General features: G+C 47.5%; 1 protein-coding gene across 1 annotated transcript in view; it reads right to left on the reverse strand.

Moving 5' to 3' along the window:
• Positions 1–10,478: 10,478 nt before the first annotated feature.
• Positions 10,479–20,396, reverse strand: part of LOC135536302 (sodium/calcium exchanger 3-like) — a 31,972-nt gene continuing 22,054 nt past the window's right edge. The window contains exons 3-5 of the mRNA XM_064962658.1: positions 16,443–16,528; positions 15,760–15,946; positions 10,479–10,855 (exon numbers count right to left, since the gene is read on the reverse strand). Coding sequence (XP_064818730.1) covers positions 10,479–10,855; positions 15,760–15,946; positions 16,443–16,528 — 650 coding nt within the window. The remainder of the gene's footprint in view (positions 10,856–15,759; positions 15,947–16,442; positions 16,529–20,396) is intronic.

Here is a 20,396-nt window from a genome sequence, read left to right on the forward strand (position 1 = left end):
GTGCCCTACTGTTGACCAGAGTCCTCTACAGTATAGTGCCCTACTGTTGACCAGAGTCCTTTACAGTATAGTGCCCTACTGTTGACCAGAGTCCTCTACAGTATAGTGCCCTACTGTTGACCAGAGTCCTCTACAGTATAGTGCCCTACTGTTGACCAGAGTCCTATACAGTATAGTGCCCTACTGTTGACCAGAGTCCTCTACAGTATAGTGCCCTACTGTTGACCAGAGTCCTCCTTAGTATAGTGCCCTACTGTTGACCAGAGTCCTCTACAGTATAGTGCCCTACTGTTGACCAGTCCTCTACAGTATAGTGCCCTACTGTTGACCAGAGTCCTTTACAGTATAGTGCCCTACTGTTGACCAGTCCTTTACAGTATAGTGCCCTACTGTTGACCAGAGTCCTTTACAGTATAGTGCCCTACTGTTGACCAGTCCTTTACAGTATAGTGCCCTACTGTTGACCAGAGTCCTCTACAGTATAGTGCCCTACTGTTGACCAGAGTCCTTTACAGTATAGTGCCCTACTGTTGACCAGAGTCCTTTACAGTATAGTGCCCTACTGTTGACCAGAGTCTTTTACAGTAGAGTGCCCTACTGTTGACCAGAGTCCTATACAGTATAGTGCCCTACTGTTGACCAGAGTCCTTTACAGTATAGTGCCCTACTGTTGACCAGAGTCCTATACAGTATAGTGCCCTACTGTTGACCAGAGTCCTTTACAGTATAGTGCCCTACTGTTGACCAGAGTCCTTTACAGTATAGTGCCCTACTGTTGACCAGAGTCCTTTACAGTATAGTGCCCTACTGTTGACCAGAGTCCTCTACAGTATAGTGCCCTACTGTTGACCAGAGTCCTTTACAGTATAGTGCCCTACTGTTGACCAGAGTCCTCTACAGTATAGTGCCCTACTGTTGACCAGAGTCCTCTACAGTATAGTGCCCTACTGTTGACCAGAGTCCTTTACAGTATAGTGCCCTACTGTTGACCAGAGTCCTCTACAGTATAGTGCCCTACTGTTGACCAGAGTCCTCTACAGTATAGTGCCCTACTGTTGACCAGAGTCCTATACAGTATAGTGCCCTACTGTTGACCAGAGTCCTCTACAGTATAGTGCCCTACTGTTGACCAGAGTCCTTTACAGTATAGTGCCCTACTGTTGACCAGAGTCCTTTACAGTATAGTGCCCTACTGTTGACCAGAGTCCTATACAGTATAGTGCCCTACTGTTGACCAGAGTCCTTTACAGTATAGTGCCCTACTGTTGACCAGAGTCCTCTACAGTATAGTGCCCTACTGTTGACCAGAGTCCTCTACAGTATAGTGCCCTACTGTTGACCAGAGTACTCTACAGTATAGTGCCCCACTGTTGACCAGAGTCCTCTACAGTATAGTGCCCTACTGTTGACCAGAGTCCTATACAGTATAGTGCCCTACTGTTGACCAGAGTCCTCTACAGTATAGTGCCCTACTGTTGACCAGAGTCCTCTACAGTATAGTGCCCTACTGTTGACCAGAGTCCTCTACAGTATAGTGCCCTACTGTTGACCAGAGTCCTCTACAGTATAGTGCCCTACTGTTGACCAGAGTCCTCTACAGTATAGTGCCCTACTGTTGACCAGAGTCCTCTACAGTATAGTACCCTACTGTTGACCAGAGTCCTCTACAGTATAGTGCCCTACTGTTGACCAGAGTACTCTACAGTATAGTGCCCCACTGTTGACCAGAGTCCTCTACAGTATAGTGCCCTACTGTTGACCAGAGTACTCTACAGTATAGTGCCCTACTGTTGACCAGAGTCCTCTACAGTATAGTGCCCTACTGTTGACCAGAGTCCTCTACAGTATAGTGCCCTACTGTTGACCAGAGTCCTCTACAGTATAGTGCCCTACTGTTGACCAGAGTCCTCTACAGTATAGTGCCCTACTGTTGACCAGAGTCCTATACAGTATAGTGCCCCACTGTTGACCAGAGTCCTCTACAGTATAGTGCCCTACTGTTGACCAGAGTCCTTTACAGTATAGTGCCCTACTGTTGACCAGAGTCCTTTACAGTATAGTGCCCTACTGTTGACCAGAGTCCTCTACAGTATAGTGCCCTACTGTTGACCAGAGTCCTTTACAGTATAGTGCCCTACTGTTGACCAGAGTCCTCTACAGTATAGTGCCCTACTGTTGACCAGAGTCCTTTACAGTATAGTGCCCTACTGTTGACCAGAGTCCTCTACAGTATAGTGCCCTACTGTTGACCAGAGTCCTCTACAGTATAGTGCCCTACTGTTGACCAGAGTCCTATACAGTATAGTGCCCTACTGTTGACCAGAGTCCTCTACAGTATAGTGCCCTACTGTTGACCAGAGTCCTCTACAGTATAGTGCCCTACTGTTGACCAGAGTACTCTACAGTATAGTGCCCCACTGTTGACCAGAGTCCTCTACAGTATAGTGCCCTACTGTTGACCAGAGTCCTCTACAGTATAGTGCCCTACTGTTGACCAGAGTCCTTTACAGTATAGTGCCCTACTGTTGACCAGAGTCCTCTACAGTATAGTGCCCTACTGTTGACCAAAGTCCTCTACAGTATAGTGCCCTACTGTTGACCAAAGTCCTCTACAGTATAGTGCCCTACTGTTGACCAGAGAGCTACGGGCCCTGCTACAGCGAGATGGACATGGTAGGAAAATGTCAATTCAATTTAATTTTTATCAGTAGCACAATGAATGAATAACGTCTATATTTAATCTATATTAAAGTTTTTGTTAAATATATTATTAATGTCTATTTGATATCCTTGGACATCAGTAGAGATCATTCACACCTGTCTTTTAAAAAATATTTGTAAAATCATATCACAATGTGAAATAAAAGTTTATTTCAAAGTTGCCATACATACCGTTACATCAATGCTGATTCAAATGAGAAACAACTTAAGATTTTGTTACAAATATGGTGATTTATAATAAATATGGTGATTTTTAATAAATATGGTGATTTTTAATAAATATAGTGATTTATAATAAATATTCAAACAAAACAAATCCCCCTCCTCTGACCTTTACGATGCGATTACACACACACAACAAAAAAAAACATACACTTTTGAGAAATATGATCTTGAATGTCTAATATGTTCATTTTTATTTTTTGAAATACTGTTCCTTTTTCCTAAGCAAAATCCAGTCTGGTGATTACAACACAGGCCTAAATACAAAGTGTTATGTTTGGGGCAAATACGACAACACACCCCTCTTCATATTTCAACCATGGTGTTGGCTGCATGTTATGGGTATGCTTGTCATCGGAAAGGACAAGGGAGTTTTTTAGGATAAAAAAAACAAACAGAATAGAGTTAAGCACAGGCAAAATCCCTTAGATAGTTATGCAATAGTTGTGTATTGTGGAGGCCTGTCTGTTGTCCTGCAAATAACCAATAGGTGACACGGTCTCAGAAAACCCATCCTGCACCTTGCACTTTAGACGTGAATATTTAACCCATTACAATTATTTTTTATATAAAGACGATGCATTAAAACGCGTTCTTATCGCCTTTTGCATTAGTGATAATGACAGCATTGTGGTGTAAAACAACAAACTGTGTGGCCCAACTACGTCTAAAACCCACCCCTTAGTGATCTGACTTTTAAAATGACAATGTTTCACTTCCTGCACCTGTACAGTATCTGGTAATTGTCGTTTTTTTTTTTTTTTAGATTTGTAGTTTGAAGACAAAGTAAGCTCTACAGAACAGCACGATGAGTGAAAGAGATACAGGGGTATGTATGTACACGGAAGTAATTTAGCAGACACTCTTATCCACAGAGACTTACAGTAGAGTGCACACATATTTATACTTTTGGAAATTGAACCCACAGACCCTGCTGTTGCAAGCACCATTCTCTACCCACTGAGCCACACAGACCACACATCAACTCTTTTCACGTGACAAAATAATAATTACAACCAAACTAACAAAATTATCCACCATCAAAGAAACAAGACAGGCATCATGATAAATATATTGTTTGAATGTATTTTGACCAAGGTAGGGCTCAATTCCATTTCAATTCCAGTCAATTCAGGTACACTGAAATTCAAATTCCAATTATCTTCAATGCTTTTCAATGAGGAATCTGGTTTACTTTCTGAATTGACTGGAATGGAATTGGAATTGACCCTAACCCTGATTGAAATGGAATTGACCCCAACCCTGATTGAAATGGAATTGACCCCAACCCTGATTGAAATGGAATTGACCCCAACCCTGATTGAAATGGAATTGACCCCAACCCTGATTGAAATGGAATTGACCCCAACCCTGATTGAAATGGAATTGACCCAACCCTGATTGAAATGGAATTGACCCCAACCCTGATTGAAATGGAATTGAGCCTAACCTGGATAGAAATGGAATTGAGCCTAACCCTGGTAGAAATGGAATTGAGCCTAACCCTGGTAGAAATGGAATTGAGCCTAACCCTGGTAGAAATGGAATTGAGCCTAACCCTGGTAGAAATGGAATTGAGCCTAACCCTGGTAGAAATGGAATTGACCCCAACCCTGATTGAAATGGAATTGAGCCTAACCCTGGTCGAAATGGAATTGAGCCTAACCCTGGTCGAAATGGAATTGAGCCTAACCCTAGTAGAAATGGAATTGAGCCTAACCCTGGTAGAAATGGAATTGAGCCTAACCCTGGTCGAAATGGAATTGAGCCTAACCCTGGTAGAAATGGAATTGAGCCTAACCCTGACTGAAATGGAATTGAGCCTAACCCTGGTAGAAATGGAATTGAGCCTAACCTTGGGGTTAGTTCTTTAGAAAAAAACGGGTGTAGTATCATTCTATTTGTGGTCACTTGATAACACAACTCTTCTTGTTTTCTATAAGACTCTCAGGAGGGGAAGAATGGACATGATAATGAAACACACACCTATGTTGACATGCCTGTTGCCACACACACCTACGTTGACATGCCTGTAGCCACACACACCTACGTTGACATGCCTGTAGCCACACACACCTACGTTGACATGCCTGTAGCCACACACACCTACGTTGACATGCCTGTAGCCACACACACCTACGTTGACATGCCTGTAGCCACACACACCTACGTTGACATGCCTGGAGCCACACACACCTATGTTGACATGCCTGTAGCCACATACACCTACGTTGACATGCCTGTAGCCACACACACCTACGTTGACATGCCTGTAGCCACACACACCTACGTTGACATGCCTGTAGCCACACACACCTACGTTGACATGCCTGGAGCCACACACACCTACATTGACATGCCTGTAGCCACACACACGTTACTGTGTTTGTTTGTCATTAATTTATTTATGTTATGTAACTAGGCAAGCCAGTTAAGAACAACTTCTCATTTACAATGACGGCCTACCCCTAAACCCTAACCCGGACGACACTGGGACAATTGTGCGCCACCCTATGGGACTCCCAATCAGGGCCGGTTGTGCTAAAGCCTGGAATTGAACCAGGGTCTGCAGTGACGCTTCTAGCACTGAGATGCAGTACTCACTCAGGAGCCCAACGTGATGTGCATACAGTATGTCTGTAGTAAAGGCACTGGCCTGATGTCTCATACATATAAATGGAGGGTTTATGAAGAGTGGACCAGAACAGACCAAATCTGACCAAACCAAACCAGACCAAACCAGAACAAACCAAACCAGACCAGACCAAACCAGACCAGACCAAACCTGACCAAACCAGACCAAACCAGACCAGACCAAACCAGACCAAACCAATCCAGATCAAACCAGAACAAACCAAACCAGACCAGACCAAACCTGACCAAACAAACCAAACCAGACCAGACCAAACCAGAACAAACCAAACCAGACCAGACCAAACCTGACCAAACCAAAAGACCAGACAAAACCTGACCAAACCAAACCAGACCAGACCAAACCTGACCAAACCAAACCAAACCAGACCATCCCTGACCAAACCAAACCAGACAAGACCAGATCAAACCAGAACAAACCACATCAGACCAAAGCAGACCAAACCAGACCACAGCAAACCAGACCAGTCCAAACCAGAACAGACCAAACCAGAGCAGTCCAAACCAGACCAGAGCAGACCAGACCAGACCAGAGCAGTACAAACCAGACCAAACCAGACCAGACCAAAGCAGACCAAACCAAACCAGACCAAACCAGACAAGTACAGACCAGACCAGACCAAACCAGAGAAGTCCAAACCAGACCAGAGCAGTCCAAACCAGACAAAACCAGAGCAAAACAAACTTGACCAAACCGGAGCCATCCAAACCAGACCAAACCAGACCAAACCAGAGCAGTCTAAACCAGACCAGACCAAACCAGAGCAGTTCAAACCAGACCTAACCAGAGCAGACCAAACCAGACAAGACCAGATCAGTCCAAGAGACAACCACATCACAGGGACTGGAGGTTGAGATTGCCAATTGAGATTAATACTCTGGCACCACCTGGTGGTACCAGAGTATCACTGCAACTTCCTGGTCGCCCTCTGATGACCTCATCGTGTTACTGGGGTGTATTCATAGAGAGCCACCAACTCCTCCATGGCTTGTTGGCCAAAGCCTATTGGGGCTAATGAATGGGATTTTAGAACAAGCGCATAAAAATAAGGTCTGTGGTAAACACCGCTTATAGAAGACCTGATATGTTTTGATAATCTTTATCAGCTAATGTCACTTTGTGTGAATTTTGAAGCAATTACAGAATGCACATAGAAGCCTGATAATTCATAAAGGTCATGCTAACTGACTGATATTATATTACAGAACAAAATGTATAAGATCTCCTAAGCCTGTGTTAAACCTCAGACATTATTTTTTGAAACATTATTTTTGCAGTTTTACGACATATTCTTTCCCTCGTTAATTTTCCCGAACGAACCAGAGATGACTCATTTCCGTTGTTAGGACGACAAGCCAGCGATCTCAATCAGTCGTTAGCAAATGAAAAAAACGTTTTGCAACGAAAACGAGAGTCTCTATTGGACAGATTCAGGTAGGTCCTTCACAGTTTTTTGGTTTCTTTAGTTTGTAGTGAATACACCCCTGGTATTGTAGTTGTACATCTCTGCTCTTTTGGTTCTCTACACAGATTTAAAATGACCAACAATGACTGACTTATATAATAGAATACTGTATATATGGTATATTTATAGATCTATAGATATATAAAGAAAACAACATCTGATTGTTGGGAGCTTGAAATCAGTATACATGAGTTTTTAATGTCATAAAACCAAATCACCAGTTGTGTTACAGTACAACCCACTACACACATCTCCAGTACCCCATACATCTCTCTTTCTCTCTCTCTCTCTCTCTCTCTCTCTCTCTCTCTCTCTCTCTCTCTCTCTCTCTCTCTCTCTCTCTCTCTCTCTCTCTCTCCTCTCTCTCTCCCTCTCTCTCTCTCTCTCTCTCTCTCCTCTCTCTCTCCGTCTCAGCTCCCCCCCCTCTCTCTCTCCCTTCTCTCCTCTCTCTCCTCTCTCTCTCTGTCTCAGCTCTCTCTCTTCTCTCCCTTCTCCTCTCCCTCTCTCACTCTCTCTCTCTCGGTGTCTCAGCTCTCTCTCTCTCTCCCTCTCTTTCTCTGTGTCTCAGCTCTCTCTCTCTCTCTCTCTCTCTCTCTCTCTCTCTCTGTCTCAGCTCTCTCTCTCTCTCTCTCTCTCTCTCTCTCTCTCTCCCTCCCTCCGTCTCAGCTCTCCCCCTCTCTCTCTCCCTTCTCTCCTCTCTCTCTCTGTCTCAGCTCTCTCTTCTCTCCCTTCTTCTCCCTCTCTCACACTCTCTCTCTCTCGGTGTCTCAGCTCTCTCCCTCTCCCCTCTTCTCTGTGTCTCAGCTCTCTCTCTCTCTCTCTCATATATCCTCTCTCTCTGTCTCAGCTCTCTCTCTCTCTCTCTCTCTCTCTCTCTCTCCCTCCCTGTCTCAGCTCTCCCCCTCTCTCTCCCCCTTCTCTCTCTCTCTCTCTGTCTCAGCTCTCTCTCTTCTCTCCCTTCTCCTCTCCCACACTCTCTCTCTCTCGGTGTCTCAGCTCTCTCTCTATCTATCTCAGCTCTCTCTCTCTCTCTCTCTCTCTCTCTCTCTCTCGGTGTCTCAGCTCTCTCTTTCTCTCTCTCTCTCTGAGCCAGTGGGATGTAAACCTACTGTAGATTGTGAGTTACCAGGCACACTCAACATAACAGCCTTCAATACATGATTACACCCAAACAACATTCCTGCAGCGGCTGCTCTCTAACCCCCTCTATACCAGCGGGCATTCTATTTAACACATATATCCCTTTGAATATGTAACAAACGATAACGTATATTTACTCTGATTAAGACATGAATGGAAGGAAAAGCTTGTCAATGAGACACGAGTCAGGCCGTCTCATGTCAACCCTCTCAGACCATGTCGTGGAGCTACAGAGGATGACACGTGTTCCCAGTCTTACACGTCAATATTGCCATTTTGTAGCAGATTTTTTTTTTTTACAGAAGAACTCTCAATAAATAGATGTATATTAGCAAAGTGCATCATGGGAAGACCAGTAGAAAAATACCTGTAAATTATCAATCTGTTACAGTTCTCTGCAGAAACACCATTTTTGAGGGGATTTTTGAAAACTTTGTAAGAGCAAGATATTACTGTTATTAATAACATATAATATAACAATGCCATTTCTTAAATGATTTAGGGAGATATAATAGATCTTTTAGAAAACATGAAGAAGACATTGGGACGCATCTAAAATGGAACCCTATTCCCTATATAATGCAGAGCCAGAACCGTATCGGCCCTGGTCCAAAGTTGTGCACTATGGTAGTGCAGAGCCAGAACCGTATCGGCCCTGGTCCAAAGTAGTGCACTATATAGTGCAGAGCCAGAACCGTATCGGCCCTGGTCCAAAGTAGTGCACTATATAGTGCAGGGCCAGAACCGTATCGGCCCTGGTCTAAAGTAGTGCACTATATAGTGCAGGGCCAGAACCGTATCGGCCCTGGTCCAAAGTAGTGCACTATATAGTGCAGGGCCAGAACTATATCGGTCCTGGTCCAAAGTAGTGCACTATACAGTGAATAGGGTGTAATTTGCAACACAGGCATCCTTTTCCCAGTATACCCCCCCCCCCCCCCCCCCCCCAGTAGTCCCTGTAGGAGCTGAAGTCCCTGTAGGACTGAAGAAGCTGAATGTGACCACATTGAAATAAATAGTCAAAATATACAGAATATATGGAAATATGCTATATACAGACAGATGTACTGAAGTAATGTTCAGGGCACTCTGATAATGTTATCCTTCAATGTCTTCCTCATCTTCTTCCACTCCTCCTCCTCCTCCTCCTCTTCCTCCTCCTCCTGTCTTTAGTTTGATAGTTGATCTGTCTGTACTTGTTCTCTGTTGTTCCTCCTCCTCCACGGGCGCTTCCTGTTTTAGTTTCTTGCCTCTGACAACTCTGCTGTTTCTTGTCTCTTATTCGTTCCTTAATAAGAAACTAAGCAAATAAAATACTACTAAATACTATGACCATTCAATTGTCACTCATCATCAACAATATATGTTCCATTAGTTATATAACATGTTTTGTTCTCCATAAAGATCTAGAAAATAGTATCTTTGATTTCCTCTTTTTTTTTGTAAAAAAAAAGAAAAGTGTTTTGGTTTTATCCCCCAAAATACTTAGTTTAGAAAAGGTTGTTTTCATCAAGGTGTTGAGAAAAATATAGACTTCTTCTGATAGCTCAGATCTCATCAGCTTATTGTCTCTTCCAGTGGAATACAGACCAGACCAGATGAGACACCCTCTGGTGTTCTTACCCCGGTATACAGGTACCTGTAAGCACACCCATGTGGGTAGCAGACCGGCTCTCCCTGCCTTAACAGACACCTTCAGAGGAGATTATGTCTGGGGGTCCTTCGAGTGGGGCTGAGGGAAGGTGGGGGGTCGGAGGAGAGGGGGGCCACCACCAACTCCCTTTACCTCATACTGTTCTCCTCCTCTCATCCCTTCATACCAGCAAAATATCATTCCATCATTCCATCATTACACACTGAGAATCTTACTTTTACTCTCCATTAAGTTATATTTTGAACCTCCTTTAAGGAGGCTCTAGAAGTGTCCCAGAAGTATTCTAGAAGTGTCCCAGAAGTATTCTAGAAGTGTCCCAGAAGTGTTCTAGAAGTGTCCCAGAAGTATTCTAGAAGTGTCCCAGAAGTATTCTAGAAGTGTCCCAGAAGTATTCTAGAAGTGTCTCAGAAGTGTTCTAGAAGTGTCTCAGAAGTGTTCTAGAAGTGTCCCAGAAGAATTCTAGAAGTGTCCCAGAAGTATTCTAGATGTGTCCCAGAAGTATTCTAGAAGTGTCTCAGAAGTATTCTAGAAGTGTCTCAGAAGTGTTCTAGAAGTGTCCCAGAAGAATTCTAGAAGTGTCTCAGAAGAATTCTAGAAGTGTTACAGAAGTGTTCCAGGAGGTTCTAGAAGCCCTCTATATGACAGTAGGCCTCCATGCTGGAGAAGAGGATGTAGAGGAACCAGAAGAAGAAGGCTGAGGTGGCCAGTCTGTGGCCAGTCTGTGGCGCGGACCGCCCAGCTCCCCCGATGTGGGCCCGGCGGCGGTACAGCAGCACGGAGACCCCCAGGAAGGCGAAGATGGTGTAGAGGGTGACAGAGAAGGCCAGGGAGCCGGCCTCCACCACAAACTGCTTGCCCTGCATGTGCCAGTAGATGGCAGCTATCGACCACGCCACCCCGATGCCCAGGAACACGTTGACGGCGTTGCTGCCCGTCACATTACCGATGGAGGCGTCTGCATATGTGTCCTGCACAGCCGCTACCTTACTGGCAAATGTGTCTGGAGAGAGAGAGAGAGGGAGAGAGAGGGGGGGGAGAGAGAGAGAGGGAGGGAGAGAGAGAGAGAGAGAGAGAGGGAGAGAGAGAGAGAGAGAGAGAGGGAGGAGGAGAGAGAGAGAGAGAGAGAGAGAGAGAGAGAGAGAGAGAGAGAGGGAGAGAGAGAGAGAGAGAGAGAGAGAGGGAGAGAGGGAGGGAGGAGAGAGAGGGAGGGAGAGAGAGGGAGGGAGAGAGAGAGAGAGGGAGGGAGAGAGAGAGAGAGAGAGAGAGAGGGAGAGAGACAGAGAGAGAGGAGAGAGAGGAGGGAGAGAGAGAGAGAGAGGAGAGAGAGAGAGAGAGGGAGAGAGAGAGAGAGAGGGAGGGAGAGAGAGAGGGGGAGGGGAGAGAGAGAGAGAGGGAGGGAGAGAGAGAAAGAGAGAGGGAGAGAGAGGAGAGGGAGGGAGGGAGAGAGAGGGAGGGAGGGAGAGAGAGAGAGGAGAGAGAGAGAGAGAGAGAGAGAGAGAGAGAGAGGGGAGAGAGAGGGAGAGAGAGAGGGAGGGAGAGAGAGAGGAGGGGGAGGGAGAGAGAGAGAGGGAGAGAGAGAGAGGAGGGAGAGAGAGAGAGAGAGAAAGAGGGAGATAGGGAAAGAGGGGAGAGGGAAAGATTACGAGAGGGAAAGAGGGAGAGAGAGAGAGACATAAAGAGAGTAAAAGGGGAGAGAGAGAGAGAGAGAGCGAGAGAGAAAGAGAAAGAGGGAGAGGGAAAGTGAGAGAGGGAAAGATAGAGAGAGGGAAAGAGAGAGAGAGAAGGAGAGGGAGAGGGAGAGAAGGAGAGAGGGAGAGAGAGGAGAGAGAGAGAGAGGAAAGAGGGAGAGAGACATAAAGAGAGTAAAAGGGAGAGAGAGAGAGAAAGGTGCAAAATCAAATCGTTCCGACAGTGCAGGTGTATCTAACAATTCCACAACAGAACCTAATACACACAATCCACACAATCTTCTCTATTTAAAGGAATGGGATGAGAATATATAAGTATAAAATATATGGATGAGCAGTGACAGAGCGGCTAAGATACAATAGATAGTGAAGAATAGATAGTGAAGGATACAGTATACAGTATATACATATGAGATGAGCAATGCAAGATATTCTTAAAATGGCATTATTAAAGAGACTACGTGTTACATTTATTAAAGTGATATCATGTCTGTATGTAGGCAGCAGCCTCTCTGTGTTAGTGGTGGCTGTTTAACAGTCTGATGGCCTTGAGATAGAAGCTGTTTTTCAGTCTTTCGGTCCCAGCTTTGATGCACCTGTACTGACCTCGCCTTCTGGATGATAGCGGGGTGAACAGGCAGTGGCTCGGGTGGTTGTTGTCCTTGATAGTCACCTTCTACCCCTACACCTTCTACACCTTCTACCCTACACCTTCTACCCCTACACCTTATACCCCTACACCTTCTACCCCTACACCTTATACCCCTACACCTTATACCCCTACACCTTCAACACCTTCTACACCTACACCTTCTACCCTACACCTTGTACACCCTCTACCCCACACCTTCTACCCCATACCTACCACACCTACACCTTCTACCCTACACATTCTACACCTACACCTTCTACCCTACACCTTCTACCCTACACCTTTTACCCTACACCTTCTACCCTATACCTTCTACCCTACACCTACACCTTCTACCTCTACACCTACACCTTCTACACCTACACCTTCTACACCTTCTACACTACACCTACACCTTCTACCCTACACCTACACCTTCTACCACCTATACCTTCAACCCTACACCTACACCTTCTACCCCTACACCTTCTACACCTATACCTTCTACCCTACACCTACTACACCTACACCTACTACACCTACACCTTCTACCTACACCTTCTACCCTACACCTTCTACCCCTACACTTTCTACCCTACACCTTTACCCTACACCTTCTACACCTACACCTTCTACACCTTCTACACCTACACCTTCTACATCTTCTACCCCTACACCTTCTACACCTTCTACCCTACACCTTCTACCCCTACACCTTCTACACCTACACCTTTCTACACCTACACCTTCTACCCCTACACCTTCTACCCTACACCTACACCTTCTACCCCTACACCTTCTACCCCACACCTTCTACCCCACACCTTCTACCCACACCTTCTACCCCTACACCTTCTACACCTACACCTTCTACCCTACACCTACACCTTCTACACCTACACCTTCTTCCCTACACCTTCTACCCTACACCTTCTACAGCTTCTACCCCACACCTTCTACCCTACACCTTCTACCCCTACACCTTATACCCCTACACCTACACCTTCTACCCTACACCTTCTACCCCATACCTACCACACCTACACCTTCTACCCTACACATTCTACACCTACACCTTCTACCCTACACCTTCTACCCTACACCTTCTACCCTATACCTTCTACCCTACACCTACACCTTCTACCTCTACACCTTCTACACCTACACCTTCTACACCTACACCTTCTACCCCTACACCTTCTACCCCTACACCTTCTACCCCACACCTTCTACACCTACACCTTCTACCCTACACCTACACCTTCTACCCCTACACCTTCTACCCTACACCTACACCTTCTACCCCTACACCTTCTACCCCTACACCTTCTACCCCTACACCTTCTACCCCACACCTTCTACACCTACTCCTTCTTCCCTACACCTTCTACAGCTTCTACCCCACACCTTCTACCCTACACCTTATACCCCTACACCTTATACCCCTACACCTACACCTTCTACCCTACACCTTCTACCCCTACACCTTCTACACTTTCTACACCTACACCTTCTACCCCTACACCTTCTACACTTTCTACACCTACACCTTCTACCCCTACACCTTCTACCCTACACCTTCTACCCCTACACCTTCTACACTTTCTACACCTACACCTTCTACCCCTACACCTTCTACCCCTACACCTTCTACCCCTTGAACCCTAAACCTTCTACACCTACACCTTCTACCCCTATACCTACTACACCTACACCTTCTACCCTACACCTTGTACACCCTCTACCCCACACCTTCTACCCCATACCTACCACACCTACACCTTCTACCCTACACATTCTACACCTACACCTTCTACCCTACACCTTCTACCCTACACCTTTTACCCTACACCTTCTACCCTATACCTTCTACCCTACACCTACACCTTCTACCTCTACACCTACACCTTCTACACCTACACCTTCTACACCTTCTACACTACACCTACACCTTCTACCCTACACCTACACCTTCTACACCTATACCTTCAACCCTACACCTACACCTTCTACCCCTACACCTTCTACACCTATACCTTCTACCCTACACCTACTACACCTACACCTACTACACGTACACCTTCTACACCTACACCTTCTACCCTACACCTTCTACCCCTACACTTTCTACCCCTACACCCTTTACCCTACACCTTCTACACCTACACCTTCTACCCCTACACCTTCTACACCTATACCTCCTACCCTACCCCTACACCTTCTACCCCTACACCTTCTACCCCTACACCTTTTACACCTATACCTTCTACCCTACACCTTCTACCCCTTCTACCCCTACACCTTCTACCCCTACACCTTCTACCCCTACACCTTCTACTCTACACCTTCTACCCCTACACCTACACCTTCTACCCCTACACCTTCTACCCCTAAACCTTCTACCCTACACCTTCTACCCCTACACCCACACCGCCCTACGTCCACACCCCCTACGACCACAGTGTCCAACAACCTTTCTCTACCCTTAACCTTGTCCTGAACACCTCCAAAACAAAGGTCATGTGGTTTGGTAAGAAGAATGCCCCTCTCCCCACAGGTGTTATTACTACCTCTGAGGGTTTAGAGCTTGAGGTAGTCACCTCATACAAGTACTTGGGAATATCGTAATCGCTCCTCTTTCACCCCAGCTGCCAAACTAACCCAGATGACCATCCTACCCATGCTAGATTACGGAGACATCAGTTATAGATCGGCAGGTAAGGGTGCTCTCGAGCGGCTAGATGTTCTTTACCATTCGGCCATCAGATTTGCCACCAATCCTCCTTATAGGACACATCACTGCCCAGCGTCGTCCGGGTTTGGCCCCGGTAGGCCGTCATTGTAAATAGAATTTTTTCTTAACTGGCGTGCCTAGTTAAATAAAGGTAAAATAAAATAAAAAATACACCCCCGCCCCATACTGCTATCCATTCGCGTACTCACCAGGGACCCCCCATACTGCTATCCATTAGTGTACTCACCAGCCCCCCCCCCCACTGACCCCCCCCATTCTGCTATCCATTAGTGTACTCACCAGGCCCCCCCCCACTGACCCCCCCATTCTGCTATCCATTAGTGTACTCACCAGGCCCCTCCCCCCACTGACCCCCCATACTGCTATCCATTAGTGTACTCACCAGGCCCCCCCACCCCCCCATTCTGCTATCCATTAGTGTACTCACCAGGCCCCCCCCCCACTGACCCCCCCCCATACTGCTATCCATTAGTGTACTCACCAGCCCCCCCACTGAGCCCCCCCCCACTGACCCCCCATACTGCTATCCATTAGTGTACTCACCAGGGACCCCCCATACTGCTATCCATTAGTGTACTCACCAGCCCCCCCCCACTGACCCCCCCATACTGCTATCCATTAGTGTACTCACCAGGGACCCCCCATACTGCTATCCATTAGTGTACTCACCAGCCCCCCCCCACTGACCCCCCCCCCATACTGCTATCCATTAGTGTACTCACCAGGCCCCCCCCCACTGACCCCCCCCCCCCCATACTGCTATCCATTAGTGTACTCACCAGGCCCCCCCACTGACCCCCCCCCATACTGCTATCCATCAGTGTACTCACCAGGGACAGGCGTACCCAGTGCCACGAACACCACGGCAGTAACGGAGTCCTTCAGCCCGATGGTGCAGCCAAAGTGAGAGGCCAGATCGCCGATCACTGCGGTCAGCATGCCGATGATGACGATGGAGATGAAGAAGCAGGCCCAGCCGTTCAGGTAGTCCGTGGGAGGAACACAGGCGAACAGCACCTAATAATAATCATAATAATAATTATCATATTAATATGAATAACAATTAGAATAATATGAATAGTATTGTTCATGGTAATATACATATGAATATGAATAACAATTTGAATAATATTATAAATAATAATCATATGAATATTATATTAGTATTACTATTATTATAGTAGTATTCATAATAATATTTACATGAATAATAATAATTTAACACTTTGCTATAGGTGTCCTTATGAATGCATTCATAAGGCCCTTATAACAGCTACATAACACATTGTAACATGTGTCAGTAGCCATCGTTAACAGTTATTAATAGTTATGAGTAATGGCACTAAAGTGTTACTAATAACATTTAGCAGATGTGTTTTTATCTGAAGGGACTGACAGTCATGTGAGCATTTTTACATATGGGAGGTCACGGGAATCGAACCCACGACCCTCGGCCTGGTAAAAAAGCCATGCTCTACCGTCTGAGCCACAGAGGACCACCAACTCTACTCACTTTCCAGAAGACGGTGAGGAAGTGCATGACGTAGTCACAACAAGACGGGAGACGCTCTTCACCGGAGTCTTCCTCATCCTCGTCTCCTGGGGACAAGGGATGGAGGAGGGGGGGAGAATAGAGGGAGGAGGGGGAGGGAGTAGTGGAAGAGAGGAGAGGAGAGATGGCGAGAGGGAGGAGCAGAGGAGAGATGGAGGGAGGAGCAGAGGAGAGGAGAGATGGAGGGAGGAGCAGAGGAGAGATGGAGGGAGGAGCAGAGAAGAGGAGAGATGGAGGGAGGAGCAGAGAAGAGGAGAGATGGCGAGAGGGAGGAGCAGAGGTGGAGATGGAGGGAGGGAGGAGCAGAGGTGAGGAGAGATGGAGGGAGGGAGGAGCAGAGCAGAGAGAGATGGCGGGAGGGCAGAGGAGAGGAGAGATGGCGGGAGGGAGGAGCAGAGGAGAGGAGAGATGGCGGGAGGGAGGAGCAGAGCAGAGGAGAGATGGCGGGAGGAGCAGAGGAGTGGAGAGATGGAGGGAGGAGCAGAGGAGAGGAGAGGAGAGATGGAGGGAGGGAGGAGCAGAGGAGAGGAGAGATGGAGGGAGGAGCAGAGGAGAGGAGAGATGGAGGGAGGAGCAGAGGAGAGATGGAGGGAGGAGCAGAGGAGAGGAGAGATGGCGGGAGGGAGGATCAGAGGAGAGGAGAGGAGAGATGGAGGGAGGAGCAGAGGAGCAGAGGAGAGATGGAGTGAGGAGCAGAGGAAAGGAGAGATGTCGGGAGGGAGGAGCAGAGGAGAGGAGAGATGGAGGGAGGAGCAGAGCAGAGGAGAGTAGAGATGGAGGAAAGAGGAGAGGAGAGATGGAGGGAGGAGCAGAGGAGAGGAGAGATGGAGGGAGGAGCAGAGGAGCAGAGGGAGATGGAGGGAGGAGCAGAGGAGCAGAGGAGAGGGGAGATGGAGGGAGGAGCAGAGGAGAGGAGAGATGGAGGGAGGAGCAGAGGAGCAGAGGAGAGATGGAGGGAGGAGCAGAGGAGAGGAGAGATGGAGGGAGGAGCAGAGGAGAGATGGAGGGAGGAGCAGAGGAGAGGAGAGATGGAGGGAGGAGCAGAGGAGAGATGGAGGGAGGAGCAGAGGAGAGGGGACATGGAGGGAGGAGCAGAGGAGCAGAGGAGAGGGGACATGGAGGGAGGAGCAGAGGAGAGGAGAGATGGAGGAGAGGAGAGATGGAGGGAGGAGCAGAGGAGAGGAGAGATGGCGGGAGGGAGGAGCAGAGCAGAGGAGAGATGGAGGGAGGAGCAGAGGAGCAGAGGAGAGGGGACATGGAGGGAGGAGCAGAGGAGAGGGAGATGGAGGAGAGGAGAGATGGAGGGAGGAGCAGAGGAGAGGAGAGATGGAGGGAGGAGCAGAGGAGAGGGGACATGGAGGGAGGAGCAGAGGAGAGGAGAGATGGAGGACAGGAGATGGAGGGAGGAGCAGAGGAGAGGAGAGATGGCGGGAGGGAGGAGCAGAGCAGAGGGAGATGGCAGAGATTAGACAGGCCTAGGTCTTTTTAGGCAGGGTAGCTGGACAGGGGTCTAGGCAGGAGATGAGACAGGCCTAGGTCTATGTAGGCAGGGTAGCTGGACAGGGGTCTAGGCAGGAGATGAGACAGGCCTAGGTCTATGTAGGCAGGGTAGCTGGACAGGGGTCTAGGCAGGAGATGAGACAGGCCTAGGTCTATTTAGGCAGGGTAGCTGGACAGGGGTCTAGGCAGGAGATGAGACAGGCCTAGGTCTATTTAGGCAGGGTAGCTGGACAGGGGGCTAGGCAGGAGATTAGACAGGCCTAGGTCTATTTAGGCAGGGTAGCTGGACAGGGGGCTAGGCAGGAGATTAGACAGGCCTAGGTCTATTTAGGCAGGGTAGCTGGACAGGGGTCTAGGCAGGAGATTAGACAGGCCTAGGTCTATTTAGGCAGGGTAGATGGACAGGGGTCTAGGCAGGAGATTAGACAGGCCTAGGTCTATTTAGGCAGGGTAGATGGACAGGGGTCTAGGCAGGAGATTAGACAGGCCTAGGTCTATTTAGGCAGGGTAGCTGGACAGGGGGCTAGGCAGGAGATTAGACAGGCCTAGGTCTATGTAGACATACATTTTCAGCGGGTCATGAAATAATAACCAGTGCCACTGGATTAAATATTTTAACACCAATCACAGTGAGGGCCTTCCAGTTCACTGAGCAGAGTGAGGGCCTTCCAATTCACTGATCAGAGTGAGGGCCTTCCAGTTTACTGATCAGAGTGAGGGCCTTCCAGTTCGCTGAGCAGAGTGAGGGCCTTCCAGTTCACTGAGCAGAGTGAGGGCCTTCCAGTTTACTGAGCAGAGTGAGGGCCTTCCAGGAGTTTACTGAGCAGAGTGAGGGCCTTCCAGTTTACTGATCAGAGTGAGGGCCTTCCAGGAGTTTACTGAGCAGAGTGAGGGCCTTCCAGTTCACTGTGTAGTGTGTGTGTGTGTGTGTGTGTGTGTGTGTGTGTGTGTGTGTGTGTGTGTGTGTGTGTGTGTGTGTGTGTGTGTGTGTGTGTGTGTGTGTGTGTGTGTGTGTGTGTGTGTGTGTGTGAGGAAACTGGGCATCTTTCTCAATTCATCTTTCCTTGATTTGAATCCTCATATCCTCTTTAATCCTTCTCAAAACGAAGGACAGGATCTGATGGGATGCAGATGTTTCCCTCCAATGTGTTTTGAGAAGGAGGTCGAGGAAAGAAGCATTGAGAAACAGCCAGAGTATCACTTCATGTTGCTCCGTAGAAGCTGGAGAAGTTCTGCCTACAGCAGAAATGGGTGACATGGTTTCAGACAGTCTGTCTAGGACCGTCGACAGGGCTGACTGGTAGATCTTCACACAACAAAGATCCTATAGTCAGACTCAAAGTCACTCAGACAAGGTGACAAAACAACAATGTTTATGTGAGTGGGAAGATGGCCCGAATACAGAAAACATATCCAACCTGCCTGTCTCTTTTATAAAGCCAAACGCAAAGCTGAACAAAAAAACAACACACGTATTAGTTTCTGATTTTTGTCAAATCTAACAATTATGACTGATTACGGGGACGATTAACGAAAGATCTACGTTTTTTATGTGTCTGTATTTTTAAAAAATATATATATTTTAAAACTTTATTTAACTAGGCAAGTCAGTTAAGAACAAATTATTGTTTTCAATGACGGCCTAGGAACCAGTGGGTTAACTGCCTGTTCAGGGGAAGAGTGGGTTAACTGCCTTGTTCAGGGGAACAGTGGGTTAACTGCCTTGTTCAGGGGAAGAGTGTGTTAACTGCCTTGTTCAGGGGAACAGTGGGTTAACTGTCTTGTTCAGGGGAACAGTGGGGTTAACTGCCTTGTTCAGGGGAACAGTGGGTTAACTGCCTTGTTCAGAGGAAGTGGGTTAACTGCCTTGTTCAGAGGAAGTGGGTTAACTGTCTTGTTCAGGGGGCAGAACGACAGATTTGTACCTTGTCAGCTCAGGGATTCGCACTTGCAACCTTTCAGTTACTAGTCCATCGCTCTAACCACTAGGCTACCCTGCCGCCCCTCCACTCGAACCACTAGGCTACCCTGCCGCCTCTACACTCTAACCACCAGGCTACCCTGCCGCCTCTACACTCTAACCACTAGGCTACCCTGCCGCCTCTACACTCTAACCACTAGGCTACCCTGCCTCCTCTACACTCTAACCACTAGGGTACTTGCCACCTCTACACTCGAACCACTAGGCTACCCTGCCGCCCCTCCACTCTAACCACTAGGCTACCCTGCCGCCCCTCCCTCTAACCACTAGGCTACCCTGCCGCCCCTTGTATTTACCTAGCCTGGTCCCTGTTTGTGCTAACATTCCGGCAAAAAGTGGAATGTTAGCAAAACAGTTATGTTAACCAGGCTAGTATTTACCATCTTCCTTTGAGTTATCTGACCACTAAATGGCGCCCCCTAGAGTGTGGTATG

This window comes from Oncorhynchus masou, unplaced genomic scaffold (assembly GCF_036934945.1).
Source record: "Oncorhynchus masou masou isolate Uvic2021 unplaced genomic scaffold, UVic_Omas_1.1 unplaced_scaffold_593, whole genome shotgun sequence".
NCBI classification, from domain to species: domain Eukaryota; kingdom Metazoa; phylum Chordata; class Actinopteri; order Salmoniformes; family Salmonidae; genus Oncorhynchus; species Oncorhynchus masou.